General features: G+C 38.0%; 1 protein-coding gene across 12 annotated transcripts in view; it reads left to right on the top strand.

The window, feature by feature from the left end:
• Positions 1-16,660, top strand: part of BAZ2B (bromodomain adjacent to zinc finger domain 2B) — a 353,162-nt gene that overhangs the window by 292,470 nt on the left and 44,032 nt on the right. For all 12 annotated transcript variants that reach the window (XM_073305587.2, XM_073305577.2, XM_078847946.1 and 9 more), the window contains 4 exons: positions 10,386-10,526; positions 11,459-11,713; positions 12,478-12,692; positions 15,699-15,773. In XM_073305587.2, the coding sequence (XP_073161688.2) occupies positions 10,386-10,526; positions 11,459-11,713; positions 12,478-12,692; positions 15,699-15,773 (686 nt within the window). The remainder of the gene's footprint in view (positions 1-10,385; positions 10,527-11,458; positions 11,714-12,477; positions 12,693-15,698; positions 15,774-16,660) is intronic.

Below are 16,660 nucleotides of genomic sequence, written 5' to 3'. Positions count from 1 at the left end.
CTGCTCCACTACAGATACTACTGAGGGGAAAACTTCCAACACCGGTGCATGTGGCCGAGCACACACACCTAATGTAGAATGGACATGAGCAAAACATCTTGAAGAACACAAGTTATTGAAAGGTAACTGTCTTTTCCTGAAATTACCAGCTGTTTCTGGGCCAGATGATTCTCAGGAGACTGGGCATGTTGTGGAAGGGATTTGGTGTGGCTTTGCAGCCTAGCAAGTTCCCTGCGCTGGGTCACCTTCCCGTCTAGTGGCTCTCAGTGCACTCAGCCTTTGCTGCTTAAACTCCACATGTCAGCAGCAGCCCTCTGAAGGCTGGCTCTGCCTCTAGAGCTGTATTGGTTAGAGGTTCGGAAGAAAATCCTATCTCCTCTTCTTGCTTCCAGCTCTCTTCCCACTGGAGGATATAGATGCCATTCAAGAGATGACTGTGTGGACTGCTGGAGAGGGAGGTGGCAGAAACCCAGAGTCAGAATTTAGGCTGGGAGACAGGCCTAGGGAGCAGCCTTGGGGGTATGGTCACTATGAGTTTGTGCTACATGCAAGAATTGGCCATTATCCCTGGGAAGGGAGGTGCCCTAATAAGTGATTAGAGACGGAAGCTCAAGGGGCAGTTTGGACTGTCTGTCCAGTGATGGCAGTTCAGGTTCCTTCCTGAAGCATTGAATTTAATATACTCTCATGAACTGCCCCTTTCAGTGACACTGTGATTCTGTAATAAAAGTGTTGGACTGATCTGTGCATTGAACTGATTTCTCTGTGAATTCCTGCCTCCCCAAAAGCTGTAGGTCAGGATGTGTGAAGCGGTGAACAGGGTGTCCATGCAAAGTTAATTTACAGAGGCTTCTCACCCACAGAATTGTTGAGGAGCTACTCCACACCCCTTCCACAACAGGCCAAAACTGATGAAGACTGATCAGTCCAGTGCAGATCTAGCTAAGATAGAAATAAGAGACTGACTGCATCCCTTACGATATTTTTGCATAACAGTGGGTTGGATTTGGCCCAATTACTTAATTTAAAGATGGTGTGAATTGAACATCTGTATTAGGTTTCAGGATAACAGTGGGTATATGCTGTGTAGTTTAACTCTGTCAATTTGCCTATGTAATGGTAACTAGAATAGCCAAAACATGGCTGGCATGTAATTAGATTCACAATAGCCCGTGTTTCCTTTCTTTTGAAAATGACTTCATGTACATTGTACATGTCTCATTAAAGCTCTAAATAATCATTGAGCTTGATCCAATGAATGAAACAAATTCCAAACAAGAACAGTTTCACAAGTGTATACAGGCTATGCCTTAAACTATTATCATTTATTCTGAAAGCAAATTTTACCTGGCAAATCAATCTATGAAAAAAGTCTAGTCTCGATTTGTTGTTTATTCTTAGAATTATTTCTATACTCACAATAAATGGTGTGAAGAGTAAAATAAAATGGAAGAATATACACACTGAAAAAAGAAAGCATCATGGCAAAGTATAAATCAGAGTTTTCTGCCATTTACCTTCTTGAGACCACGGCCTACAGTTCTACTTCAGCAAAATTACATAAACTTTAATGGGAATTTTGACTGAGAAAGAACTGTAGGATAGACCCTTTAACTCTGATCTTGCAAACAAATACACGAGCTCTTAACTTTACACGTGTGAGTAGTCCCAATAGTTTCCCAGACCTAAAGAGTTCCATGTAAGCTTGAAAGCTTGTCTATCTCACCAGTAGAAGTTCATCCAATAAAATATATTCCCTCATCCACTTTGTCTCTCTAGTCCCCTGTAAGTCTTTAGGGCTATTCTCATGTGTATAGTTAGTTGCATGCATGAGTGTTGGCAGGAGTGGGCTTTCATTTGATAGTTATCTGTGTTTAAAAAGCACACCACATTCAGTAACAAATTTCTCATTTGTATATTGATAGCTAGGTTTGAGAATATAAGTGTAAATCCAGAAGCATGGATGTTTCCAACAGCTGCACATAGTACACATACTAAAAGATGATACAGTATATGTTGATGAGGGAACATTTTTAAAAGAAAAAAATCAAGATATTTTAACTTGCATTTACACTAGTGCTAATGCTGCTTTATTCTGTTTTATGTATGCAGCAAAATATTTTTAAGTAGAGGGATATCAGAAAAATAGATTTCTTGATTAATGTTATCAGAATAGTAGAATACCCCTTCATAGAAACATATATAAAGGAGTAAATATTAAAATATCATTACATTCCATACATTTCAAAGAGGTTCGTAACAAATGTACAGTATGTGGGTAGCAATCTTCATTCACACACTCTTTTAAACGGATTTTCCTGCCAAGCTGTAAATAGCAAACCTGTTTGAGAGAAATGCCTAAAAATAAATACATATCATGAACTCCTCTTTGAATTTCATGTCCTATCACTGACCAGAGAAAGCTTTTGATGTGGAAGTACAAGAAGATTATATGAGAAGTCTGGATTGTAGTAAATATAGTTAGCACCCTTCGTACCTTTTATAAGTTCTGCCTTCCCTGCATGAGATTGTTTGTTATCAAGCCAGATGATTAGCAGTTGATGAGGATGTTCTAGTTCTGTCCAAAAAGAAGTATCTTTATGACACTAAATCTTTATTTTCTGAAACATCTTTGGTATCTTGCTGTTGAGAAGGCCTGTTTGTCTGCTGTACTTGTCTGACATATTTGTGTTAAGCTTTCCTTTCTTTATCATCAGTCCTATACCTTTTTGTGATGCACGGGCTGCATATAGTAGAGCTTTGGCTACTATAAAAACAAAAGGAAGGTGTCCTGGCTGCACTGGTTGAGCAATGTTAGATGTAGCACCACATACAGCTCTTCTTGGGTGCTCTTAAGTTGCATCCACATCCTTGTGCTCCCTATGTGAAGCTCAAGACCACAACTATGTGTTCTTTCCTACAGACTATGCATATAGAATATGCATGTTAACTGCACTGGCCGAGGAGATGATCAGAGGATGAATTGTGACTTTGGAGAGTCACAATTTCCACCCTGCTCCCCCCCTTATTGGGGAAGCAGTAAATTACTTCACCTCTTCTTGTGGAGAAGCTTACTCCTCCTTGTGTTTTCTCTTCACCCTCTCCTCATTCCCTTGCTCTCAGCAAGGAGCATTGGGCAAAGTAGCCCTTGCTCTCCCCATCATAGTCCTGTAGGCCTTACCCCTTCTTGCATCCCTTTGTGGTCAAGTAAGGGCTCTGACAATCAAGCCGAAAGAAAATGTCGCTGTGTCTGTAATATAGATAAATAATATACTTCTGTCACTATCTCCCTCACCCTGATTATCTCTCTTCTACTTCTGCATTAAATTTTGCAGCTACAGTATTCCATGAACAAGTAGGTTTTTGCGTTTACACATTCTGTGCAATAAAAATCCATGGTCATGAAATTCCATAGAAAAGCAAAGCATAAAGTTATCCAAAATGGAGGGTGGATACTTCTATTTACACATATTTAACTAACAATCATTCTTTCTTTCACATATAAGTCATGCTATATCAAAGTATTTTTTGTGTAATTATGAGAATTTTTATTTTTTAAATCCCTTCCCATTTCAGAACAAAATTTATGAGCCTCCTGTAAGGGAATAAATCACTTATGTACGTAGCACTTGCAAGTAACATAAATAATTCTGGCCAGGAAAGAAATTGAAGAGAAAGAAATTGAAAAAAGTCATTAGAATTGACTTGAGATTGAACAACATTAAACAAAACTGCTTATGTTCAATAAGCTTTTTCAGGAGTACTCTATTCAGTTTATTCAACTTAGACTGCAATAATTAGAGATTTATTAGATAAAACACTTCAATCAACATTTGCAGCTCCAGTGGTTAAAATGTCAAATCATACCGTACCTTGTATTGCAACAGAGTGTAGACGGCAAAAATAAAAAGGAGTTAATAAAATTACATGCTGGAATAGCATAGATAATAAAACCAGAGGCAATGTACAGAATTATTGTTTCAACTTTTGTTAGGCCATGATGGACTAATTTACATCTCGTATTTCAGTCTGACACTATCTTCAGATTTAACCATGATGTTATCTTCTGAGAGCTTCAAGGGTAAAACATTGCAAACCTTGCCTTTTGTTTCTATAGCTTAATTTATTTACTTTTTTGTTAATATCTAACTGTAAAAATGTTAAAGCTCTTGGTAAACCAAGAAGTAGCAAAATAAATAATCAAATACAAATCACAGACAACTAAAAGATTTAAAGATAAAAGGAATATCAAAACCATGACTAGTAGCAAGAGTAGGCTTCCGTTAAACACATTTCTATAGAATGTAAAAAGCAGCTTCGGCTAAATAAACTGTTTATAAATTTAAACAAAATTAATTCTAGCAGCTTAATTCTGTGTTTAACATCAAAATAATGCCTAACAATTGGAAAGTGTAAGGCTACCTAGCTGCTCTTCTGTATCGAAAAGTTGGATTACATTCTTTTCTAATAGTTTGTAAGCTACTGCAGTGTCCCATAAAATAACATTATTTTGTCATACCCACAGTTTAGCTGAAAAAAACCACTAGTGATGTATTTTTAGTTTGATACAGTTTTTTAAAAAAACAAAGAACTATTTATCTAAACCGGAAAAATCTCACTAAAAAATCTGGTGAAAAAATTCTATCCTGAAAGTAGAGTGGTCTTTGAAGTGGTGCCATTTGGGTTAACAATGAAAACTGCTGTGGTAGAAATTTAATTTTTATAATTTCTTGATTTTTTTTTCTTAAAAGTTCTTGTTACTAGTGGTTGAAAAATGTTTTTTTGTTGTTTGCAAACATTAAGGAGCATATCAACACATTGAAATGTTTTTCTTAAAACTAAACATTGTAGTGTTCTTCTATTCTCAGTACTGTGAGGTCAGTACAGTAGCATCATGTGTTTCGACAAATGAGTTAGCAGAGGTATTAGTAGCTAATATGGGACAAAACTCTACATTCCATACTCATGCAAATCTCCCATTTTCCACAGAATTTAATGGAAGTTTTGACTGACTATGGAGTTCATGATTTGACCTAGCAGCGTCCTCTATTACCAGCATTAAAAAGCACAAGAAAATCAGAGGGTGTAAAACGCAGGGTGTAGTATCAAATAGATTAAATTTAGTCAGGATTCTCCTGAGTTCCTCCATTTTAGCAATTAAATTTCAAACAGTAGCACACACAAACTTGTAATCATTTTATCTATCATATCAAACTATCATAATTGTACCAGAGATTTTTTCCCTATAATTCCTCAGGGATCAGTAAACAACAAAAGTTTGTTAAACATGCATTTATTGCTAAAGGTCTCTGTCAGCAGTTTTGTAGACTTCACTATGATATGGGAGTACCTCAGGTTTCAGAAGTTGTCTAATAAGCAGTTTGAAAGTAGAATGGAATTCACAGCACTCTAGTGATTCTAATAGTGATGCACACATTGCATCAATGAGGATTTATACCATAAATATATGCTTAGTGAAAATACCATGTGGAATTGTCAGTTTTTCTTAACTAAACCAACCTTTCTGTTTTAAATGTCCCATATGTAAGCTGACCATTTAAAACTGGACAGTTACCTATAACTATAGGTGTACCAGCCAAGAATATCTGATTAATTTGATGTTTGTGCAAGTAAAGGTACAAAGGGATAAAGATCATGGAGGTGATTTTTCTGTAGCAACAGGGAATGAATAATGTATATAATTTAATAGGGCTGTTTTATACAGGCACATCTTTCTGTATCCTTTAGATAGGGTAAAATTTTAATTGAAACAGAATAAACTATTGCTGCAAAAAACCCATTGATTCCGTATTTTGTACATATCATTGTCCCTAAAATCACTCTGAATAATACATTATAAATCTAAAATATTACTAAAAGAATGAACATTTATTACTACCTAGTAAATAGAAATGCTTACACTGAAATATTACTTTAGATTTTTTATAACATTAATTGCTATAGACAAACTTGCATTTTCGTCTTATGCCTAATGCAACAACATTTGCAGTTTTTGTTTTTATATCTGCCTCCTATGACCTCTGTTTTATTAATCTCATTTTTATTCTCCATGTAACCCACAGCATTCCCTTATATATTAAATTTTATTTATGCCTTTTAAATTTGAGTACAAGTTGCTGTCAGAAGAAACATATTCTCACTTTTAATTATGCCGAGAACAAAAATGTAAAGGACCCAAAAGAATCATAAAATGCAAATCCATTTCAGTGGATTATATGGCAAATGCTTCAATACAGAGGCTTAACAGTCCCATATGTTATAAAGTTTAGTAACAATTGGTCAAAGCCACCTTACATTCTTCTGTCCTAAATTTATTTTTTCACAGTATTGTTGGCCTAAAATCAATTATTATATCCTGTATTCTTAAATCCTAGCCTTCTGAAAAAAGGTATTAACCTGTTTCTACAAACTGTCCTTTTCAAGTGACTAATGTGAAAAATTTGTATTTAGATTTTCTGTCCAAATATTTCCAAGTGGCAGGAAAACTTTGATTCTTTAATCTGAATAGTCTCTACCTCCCATGAACCAGTTTTATTAAAAGTCTGAGTTTGAACTTAATAATACTTTAACATTTTATATAATGAGATTCATCTTCAAAGCACTTTGCAGACATTAACTGATTAAACCTCAGAATACCCTGTGAGGTGTCAGTACAGTTAGCATTATTAACTAATATGGAAAGGTTAAATAAGAGGGGGTTGCTGTCTGATCCAGGATTAGAGCTGTGGTGGTCAGACCAAAAGACCATGCCTTTCTCCCAAAATACCTCTAAGAATAAGGCTAAATATCTTAACTCAAAGCTGTACTTAATGCAAATGTTGGAAAACGTCAGGGAATTTTTTTCTGTGTTTTGTTTTTGTGTTTTTGTGATTCAGTTCAAAGCAAGAGGGATTTATCTGTCCATTTAAATAGTGATTTTCATGCAAAATTATTTAAGTGTGCTGTTCTCTGAAATGTGACTTAATAAATGGGGTCATGGGTTCTATGTGTGTTTCAGTGGTTTCTGTGTCAAATTTGCTGCATTTACAAGAATTAAAAAAAAAAGCTATTCTATCTGCAAGCCCTGCAGATTCAGCCTAAGAACTGAGGGTTGAGCTGTGTTCTTTCAATTGTATGCATTATCACCAATAATAAAGATTCTCCATGTGAAACTCACTTAAGTATTATGATGGAGGAGGAGCAGTAGAAGAAATTCGCTCACTCTCCTACAGTTATATTTAGTTCCGTGCTAACGTTACTAACAAAAGTAAAGGGTAGTAAATGTTTATTTTAGTAGGTAAAATAAACTGACTACTCTCAATACACCCAGGGAGCAGATCTCTTGAGTAACAATGTACCATTTTTATAACATTGCCTTTTTGATCATAACTGTACAGAAAGTTATCATAAACATTGTAAGGAGAGTGATCACTTTAGATAAGCTATTACCAGCAGGAGAGTGGGGTGGGGGGAGAGAAAACCTTTGAAGTGATAAACACCCATTTTTTCATGGTCTGTGTGTATAAAAAATCCTCACTGCATTTTCCACTTTGTGCATCCGATGAAGTGAGCTGTAGCTCACGAAAGCTTGTGCTCAGATAAATTGGTTAGTCTCTAAGGTGCCACAAGTACTCCTTTTCTTTTTGCGAATACAGACTAACACGGCTGCTACTCTGAAACCTGTACAGAAAGTGTTACTTAAAATAAATCTACTTCCCCTTCCCATAACTGTCCATAGCATTTTGCTAATTGTCAAAAATATGTAAATAATAATGGCTGAGGTAGAGGATATTTTCTAAGAAATACCAACGAGTTTGGGCGTATTGGAGGCCCAAGATGCAGCAGAGTAGCATTTAACCAAACCAGTCATTAATTCCCAGATATGCTTCGCTCTGAGAGCATTTTAATTGCAGTAAGGGCATGGATTTTTGTATACAGCTTTAATGTATTTTGGCTTTCTAGAGGCTGACCCGTGTTCTGGTGAATGGAACAAAGCATAAGTAAAAGTGGTGTGTCCTGTGAAGAGTCACAGGGCTGAGGGATGGAATCTTCAACTGGTCAGGGTATTGGCATGGCCAGGCTGCAGCACCTAATACAGGATATGTAGGGAATTCTGGATGTGGCTACTTTGTCTCTCCAGGTGACATTATGAGCCAGTAGATGCTCCCTGTGCCCTGGGTTTACCACATTCCACATGTACACACATCACATTAGAGGTCATCATCGAGCTCTGCTCTTTGCTGCTTTGTCCCCCACACAAAGAAAATGTATGTCTTTTTTTCCACTGTTCGGATGTTATATAAATAGCATTCCAGGATTGTATGCCCTATACAGTACCCAGATTATTTGAATCACTTCTCAGTAGTCCAGTCAGTGATCCTAGGACTGAAGACAGACAATTTGGAGGCTACTCCATGCAGCTCTGTGAATAGACCTCAGTCCTGCCCTTCAGCATGTCTCTTATTGCAATCCTAGGTCTTCCTTTAATCAAAAGACAGTTATGCAAAATTCTGAAGTTATTTTATAATGCAGACAAAGGAGGTTATGCTAAAACCACCAAATTATTTTGACTCCTGGGAAGAGTTCTGCCCCTGGTGTGAACCAATTTAGTTCCATTGTCTGGCCCTTGGTCACTACAGGTGAAAGGCTGATGCTATACGCACTGTGCTATCTTAATCCTCATGGCATTAGGTTCTTGAGGATTTATAGACTTGCCCTTGTATGATGCAGAAGAGTTGATTTTGATGTTAGAGAATGATTGCAAAGTCCATGTAAATTTTTTTCATTATTTTAAATCCCATATTTGTTGTGCAGAGGTATGGAATAAATCATGCAGACAAAACATGCATTACCAAGAGCAGCAAAATATTCATTGTTTGTGTGGGTGAGTGTGGGCTGGCAGGGACGAAGGTTACCACTTTGCCTGGGGGAGAAGAACCCTTAGAGCCAGTCCTGAATCTAAGAGAGCTCCAAATTTAGCATCAGTCATACCAGATGCCTGATTAGATGTAGTTAATATAATAAAAGGTGACATAATGCAGAAAGTGTTTGAGGAGCAAGAGAGACAAAGATAGCTGACCATTTAGTTGGCTGTCGCTATGTTTATGCGTATAGAATAACGTATGGCTGAATGTGCAGTGGTGAGATTTTTGCATGCTTCACTGCTTAGTGATGCAAGCCCAAAAGCTGTGTGCATCGAACACACAAAAATAATCTTATAGCAGTAAAGTTGCACACACTAACTTATTCTCTTTATAAAATGTATACATTGTGTGATTTAAAAAAAAAAAGTAAAGTCAGTGGTTTAAAATGTGTTCCATAGACATATACATTCATATTTATTTTTATATTAACTGCTTTTACTATAACTATCCAGACTTCCACATGGGATAGATCTGCATGGAATAAGTGTCCTCACTTTCTACATGCAGCCCATCACCATTCCGTCTACACTTTTTTGAATGGCTATAAATGGCAGACATAGCTGAGCTTGACTGGTGGAAGGATTTTCCTAAATTCTCCAAAGGCAAGATACCTGGGGAAAGCACCTTGGGGTAAATTGTGTGTAAGGGAATGGCTACCTATGCCATCAACAGTGTTAGGACAGCACTATTTTGGGTAGCAGGCAACAATAAGTGGGTTCAATTGTCATTGCCCTTCTGATGCAGTATGCACATTTTGCTGTGTGATTTGGACAGTAAAAAACTACAGGTGAACCATGATGTTTCTGTTTTAAAAAAGGACTGTTACTGAGTGGCCGCACAGTGTTAGATTTATATCTTGTCAAACAGTTTTCCCTGCTGTGGGGTTGTTGGCAACTATACATCTTCAGGGAAGATTTAATAATGGCATGGTGTTCTGGACTGCTGCAGTCTGCAGTGACCCTTCTTTGCAGATGTGTGTTAGGATATATACGCTTATCCTTCTGACTTGATAGCCTCACATTTGGAGCAGTTGCCTATCAGTCATTAGTACGCAGAAGAATCTTTTGCTCCTGAAGAATCTTTTTTCTGATGTGCTGAGGCAGAATGACTCCACTTTGGCTAAGCCATCCCCACTTTTTCGGAAAGGGTGCACTGATGTCTACTTTAGAGACCAATTTGGAGTATGGCCATCTCTATTAAATGTCCATTGCTGGCACATGGAAAGCAATATAAGAAATTATTTCTGTCACAGATCTCGGAACTGCTCACGGACAGGATGATTTAACTCTGTTTACAGTGCTGGGGATGGCAGTTTCTCCCCATGCCTTCTTTTAATTCAAATGCTTTAATTGCTGTGGTGATTATTAAGAGTATATAACTAGTACTTTTCAAATTCTTAAATTGTTCCATTGTAAGTATAATGCATGGGTTTAATTTTCTTTCCTTTCTGTTCTATTTAAGGAGAAAGAGCGGTTAAAGCAAGAGAAACGCGATGAAAAAAGATTAAATAAAGAGCGTAAACTGGAACAGCGAAGATTGGAATTAGAAATGGCTAAGGAGCTAAAGAAGCCTAATGAAGATATGTGCTTAGCAGACCAGAAGGTAATCATAATAATGTAAATTTACTTTTTATTTTCTTGCCCCTTTTTAATCTTGTTTCTCTCGTCTCTGTCTCTTACCATTGTGTCAATAATTAATTTTTCTTACTGCAGCTGCCCCTAAAAACATTCTAATTTTGCCTTAGATAACTGTATTTGCAGTATTATCTATATATTTAATGTAAGCATTAACTAAAGGATACTACAAATACAGAGGCAATATTGTTTTAGTTATCTAATGAAATTACTTTTGAAGCTGACCTACTTTTGAGGCTGCCAAAAATTCACATGCTTTCCTACTTTAAAATATTAAAATAACCATCACAATTATTACTGTAAAAGAATTGTAGTCTCTCTCACTACGTGAACCCAAGCTGGAGCCTTCTCCATAGGCGTAGCCTCTCCTGGGACTCCTTTCCCCAATGTAATCCTTCTCCTGAGCTTGAGTGTTCCCTCAGGACCTGTCTGTCTCAGTTCCCAGTTCTGTCTACCGGAGAGCTACTTTGGAGACACAAGGTGGGTAAGGTAATACCTTTTGTTGGACCAACTTCTGTTGGTAAGAGAGAGATGCTTTCGAGTTTACGCCAACAGGAGTTGGTCCAACAAAAGATATTACCTCACCAACCTTCTCTCTCTAATATCATGGGAATGACACAGTGACAACACTGCGTACTTTCTCATTTTATAAGATTTATAAGATTCACACACATACACTTTTATAGTGCTTTATAGTTCAGAGTAGAGTCTGAGTGTCACATCTACCCCAACGTGTCAGTAGTAAATAACCTGTTGCCCCCTACAACTATGAAAATAGTGGAATTATTTCACCTTTCAGACACCAACCTTTTGTAGCTTATTATTAACATCAAGTCTTGTAAGTTATAGTGATCTTGGAAGATCCTACTGAATCTCATTGTTTTTCTCTTTTATTTTCAGCCTTTGCCAGAGTTGCCTCGCATTCCAGGACTTGTTCTCTCTGGAAGCACATTTTCAGACTGTCTCATGGTGGTGCAGTTCTTGCGCAACTTTGGTAAAGTTCTCGGCTTTGATGTGAATATGGATGTCCCTAATCTAAGTGTTCTTCAAGAGGGCTTGTTAAACATAGGGGACAGCATGGGAGAAGTACAAGACTTACTTGTAAGGCTCCTCTCAGCTGCTGTTTGTGATCCAGGACTAATCACAGGATACAAGGTAAAAAAACAAAAGTCCGAAACACCTTACAGTGGTAAACAAATAATATTAGTAATTAAAGTAGTAATAGTAACCATTAAAATCGCACACTTTTCCTTGATAGTCTCTCTTCCTTGGACTCCAATAACTATTTTTTCCTAGTGCTTCTCCTGTCTTGCTGACCACTCTTTCTGTTGTACCTTCAGTGACTTCTTCCTCCTCACTCTCACCCTTTGTCAGTATTTTCCAGAGATCTGTCTTTGATCCTTACATTCCCCCTCTTCCCCATACACACCTTCCCCCATGACCTACCATCACCTCTATAGATACATCTTTGATTCCTCCTGTTCCTTCTACCCTCACCTCCAGGTTCTCAGCAAATCTTATAGCTGTTTCCTTCAAAATCTGCTCCTTCCCCTCTAACCCCATTGTCAAAACGCTGATTGACACCATGATTCATGACACAATAACCTTTTATTGAAGCCCTTTCTAAACATTCTGAATTGTGCTAACCACTATCTATAATTCTCTGACAAATACCATTTGGCATGTTGGTCTGCTTTTGCTTAACCTATTTAGTGTACATTAGTGTTATTTCAGTTTTTTGAAACATACAATGGATGCAGGCATTTTGTTGCACTGTGCTGTCTCAACTCAACTTTAAGTTTGGGGTTGGATGCCCTAAATAAATTTTAAAAAGTATTATTTTTAACCATATTGTATTATTGGGTCTGTTATAGTATTTTATTGTTCTTATGTAATTCACTGAAAAACTTATTTTTTAGGCCAAAACTACTCTTGGGGAACATTTGTTAAATGTTGGTGTCAACCGTGACAATGTTTCTGAGATTCTGCAGATTTTTATGGAAGCTCACTCTGGGCAAACTGAGCTTACCGAAAGTCTAAAGACCAAAGCTTTCCAGGCACATACTCCAGCTCAGAAAGCATCGGTACTTGCTTTCCTTATTAATGAGTTAGCATGCAGCAAAAGTGTAGTGAGGTAAGATTTTCTAAACCTTTATCCATGCTGTACAAATATACCATGTAATGCATAATGTGTATATCATATTTTGTTATTGTAGAGTTCTGTTAGCCCCTGCTGCAGCAAAGGGTGAGAGCTGATTTCTGTTATAACTCCCTATTTTCATATACTCAAAACTTTTCTAAAGAATTACCTTGGGAAATTTGAAATTTTCCATACTTGGTTTATGCCCAGAGGGAATGTTCTTTTCAAGACTTTGAGCAAAATCTTTGAGTTATGGGAGATTTTAAAGAAATGTCCCCAGCTCCTTTTGGAAATAACTCAAAAAAGGTTGAACAGCTAACCTTTATGCAGCACCCTGTTTTTTAATCCAAATACTTGCCTATCCCTTCCTTTATGTACCAGTTGGATTAATAAGATCATCAGCGGAGGTGGTATGGCTGCTTACCACAATAATAATTCAGAATAAGGCTGTTCGTAGGATTTCTTTGTTGCAGAAATTGGAAGGTGTGTAGTGAATGAGGCAGGGGGTTGCAGGAAGAGGAAAGACAGTCCCAGGATTAAGGAAGTTGAATGCTGCCCTGGAGAAGTGTAATATATTCCTGCTTCTGCCACAGTGTTCATATGTGATGCTGGGCAAGTCACTTAAATCAAAATGTTCACAAATGGCCAGTAATTGTATGGTGTTCTTCGAATGCCAGTCCGTGTACATATTCCACAATGGGAAGCGCACTCACCAATTTGCACACATCAGAGAATTTTCTAGTCCGCAATCCCCACTGGGGGGAGAGAAGGGACCGTTCCAACTGCCTCAATACAAGACTAATGCAGTGCCATCTTTGTGGAGGTGGAAGGTGTCTCTATCACAGTTAGGTCCGTTTGGCACCAGTACTCAGAGAATTTTTTCTAAGGGCTTGTCTACACTAACACTTACTTCAGTATAACTTATGTTGCTCAGGGATGTGAATAATCCACACACCTTAGGGGTGTAAGTTACACCAACCTAAGCACCAGGGTAAACAGCGCTATATTGGCGGCAAAATTTCTTCTGCCAACGTAGCTACATCCTCTCACGAAGGTGGTGTTAGGCTGGTGGGAGAGCTCTCTCCTGTTGGCTTACAGTGTCTTCACCACACCCGCTGCAGTGGTGCAGCTACATCGGTGCAGCTGTGTGCTGTAGCACTTCTAATGTAGACTAGCCCTAGGTTTTGAGGCACCCTCAGCATCCGACAGCCTGGTCGTTTTTATCCTGCCTTGAAGCCAGATCAAGGGAGGGCCACCTTTGCCTCTTCGCTTTTCAAGGCTTGCAGTCCAAATCTGACCTATCTGTGTGGCTTCTAGATGAGGAGGCTTCATATGGTTTTGAAGCTTATGCTGCGACTGATTTCAACTACAATCAGTCGCCCTTGAGCTTAGATGCCTGGAATCTGGGCTTGGAGTCCCCACCTAGTTGCCTGCTCCATGAGAAAAGCCCTTAGGAGTGGTTCCCTCAACTGCTGGGTCCACTTGGAGAAGGACCTGCAGAATTCACAACACTCCTGGGTGTGCCCCTGACTGAGGCAAAACAGACACCTTTTGTATCTGTCATCTACAGATATAACTGCTTTGCAGGATGGGCAGTTTTTAAGCCTGGGGACTTGCCATGTTGGCTGGTACTGCCAGCAAACATAGGGAAAGGTGCCTTTGTCTATGGCATGTGCCTGCATCTATCTGACCACATTCTCAACACCAATGTGGAGGTAAATCTGAAGAGAGTTGCTCTGACATGCACTGCAGGTGGTAGAGAAAGAACTGAGACTTGGTGGCTCTGCCCTTTATATCCTTTCGGAATGCACAAGGAAGATCTGTGTTGCAGTTTGTACACCCAGAGACTAGCCTACAGGGAGGCATACTGCCTAGGTCTTTCAATTGTGGAATATCTATATGGACTAGCACTCAAAGAAGAAAAAGAGGTTACTTACCTTTTACAGTAACTAATGTTCTTTGAGACCGGTGTAGTCTGTATACATATTCCACTACCCACCTGCCATGTCTGCTACTTCAAAGTCCTGAAGTCACAGGCTCTCTCAATAGTGAAGGAACTGAGGTAGGGTGAGGTGGCTTCTCCCTTTATACCGTCACAAAATGATGCATGTGCTGCCTCAATGGGAACTGCTAACTAGAAAATTCTCCAGCACGTGCACACTGGACATGCACTTGCCAACTGTGGAATATGTATATGTGGACTACACATCACAAAGAACATCAGTTGCTAAAAGAGGGTTACTTACCTTTATACCTAATTTTCTGGGTGTCCAACATGAGACACCTCGAGCCAGATTTCAAGGTGCTGATTGCTCACGACTTCAACTAAAAGCGATTGGATCTGTGCTTTCAACGTATAATGCTCTATAAAAATGCTAATTATTGTGGAAAATTAGAGCCTAGGTTTCTCAGGTTGGGTATCCAAAGTTAGTGGACACTTTTGACAACTTGGGCCTTAATGTCTCTGTGTTTGTGTCCCATCTGTAAAATGGGGATAATACCACCTCTTCTCTGAAGACTGTTTCAAAGATAAATTCATTAATATTTGTGAAGCACTTAGACACCATGGTTAGAGCACCATAGAAATGCCCAGAGGACATTAATAATTTTGTGTTTGGTCCTGCGTTTGAATAGTCTGTGGCAAATAAGGCCTGAGGCTACTGAGGATTATAAAAAGAAATACTGAATAACTACTCACTCTTATTTCTTTAAAACCAGCTCCTTCTCCCTACTCAAAAACAGCTGAAGAGATTTTGCTCAAAGTTTTTAAAAGAATAGCCACTGTGTGTGAAGTCCAAGTTACACTTGCAGCCTGAATTCTGATATTTCCTAACTTTTGAGTGCTTGCCTTTGCAATCTTCCTGTTCTTTTAATGAAGTGTTTTTGGATGTAATCTTTATATATATAATATATAGTGTGTGTATCTCGGACATATGCATGTTCTTGGATGGTGATATTTCATAAACTAATTAAAACCTTTGAATTTTTTGTGTTTGACAGTGAAATTGATAAAAACATTGATTATATGTCAAATTTAAGAAGAGATAAATGGATGGTTGAAGGCAAATTGCGGAAGTAAGTTATATTTCCTTAAATATTTCAGTGTATTTCTTTTGTGTTTGTTTAAATTTCTACTATCAAGATTTGTTCCAAAGGCAAAAATCAGCTAAGTTGTGTTTTAAAAAAAAACCCAACAACAACAAAAACCAGTAACTGCAATACTTAATTAAGAAATGATATTAATTTAACTTGTCCCAAGGCCAGTATTTTACAATCGTTTAAAGATGCATGAGATTCAGTGGGTTACTATGCCTCAAAATTGGAAGAAACTCAAATCCATTTTGCATTCTTTGAAAGAAATAAGCCATTTTTTATTTGAAGGTTACTTTAGCTGTCAAATTGTTATTGATGTTAAGAGACTGATTGGACCTGCCACACTTCTCAATTTAAATATACTTATAAAGGGCCTGATTGTTGTTACAATGGACACCCTTAAAAACTTGCCAGTTACTTTGATAACTAAATAATGCTACCTCACTATTTGCAGTACATCCTCAGTGTTCCTATGGTAAGTGTTGGGAATAATGCAGATACTGAGGTAATCTCATCTGTTTACCTCAGGCAACATTGGCAAATTTTCAAGGGTAATCACTTTATGTCCCCTATTCTCCCATCGTACAAAACAAAATTCCATACAGCAAGCATAATAGCTCCATTTACCAGGAGGCTAGAAGGCAAAGAAACTGTGAATCACATGGGATGTACATAGCCAGGCTCCACTCCCCTTCCCTTTTTCATCTTTGCCTCCTATCCAGGAAGCATTGAATCCTTTCTCTGTCCTTTGCTTCAGTTACTTTGTTTCTAATCCTGTTTTTCCCTTTTTTCCGTTTAATGTGTCTCAGAAGGAAGAAAGAAGTAAAGAAGAAGGACAAGAGGGAGATAGAGGAAAAAACCTGACCATT

This window comes from Lepidochelys kempii, chromosome 11 (genome assembly GCF_965140285.1).
Source record: "Lepidochelys kempii isolate rLepKem1 chromosome 11, rLepKem1.hap1, whole genome shotgun sequence".
NCBI lineage: Eukaryota > Metazoa > Chordata > Testudines > Cheloniidae > Lepidochelys > Lepidochelys kempii.
This window is presented reverse-complemented; position numbering and strand designations above follow the sequence as displayed.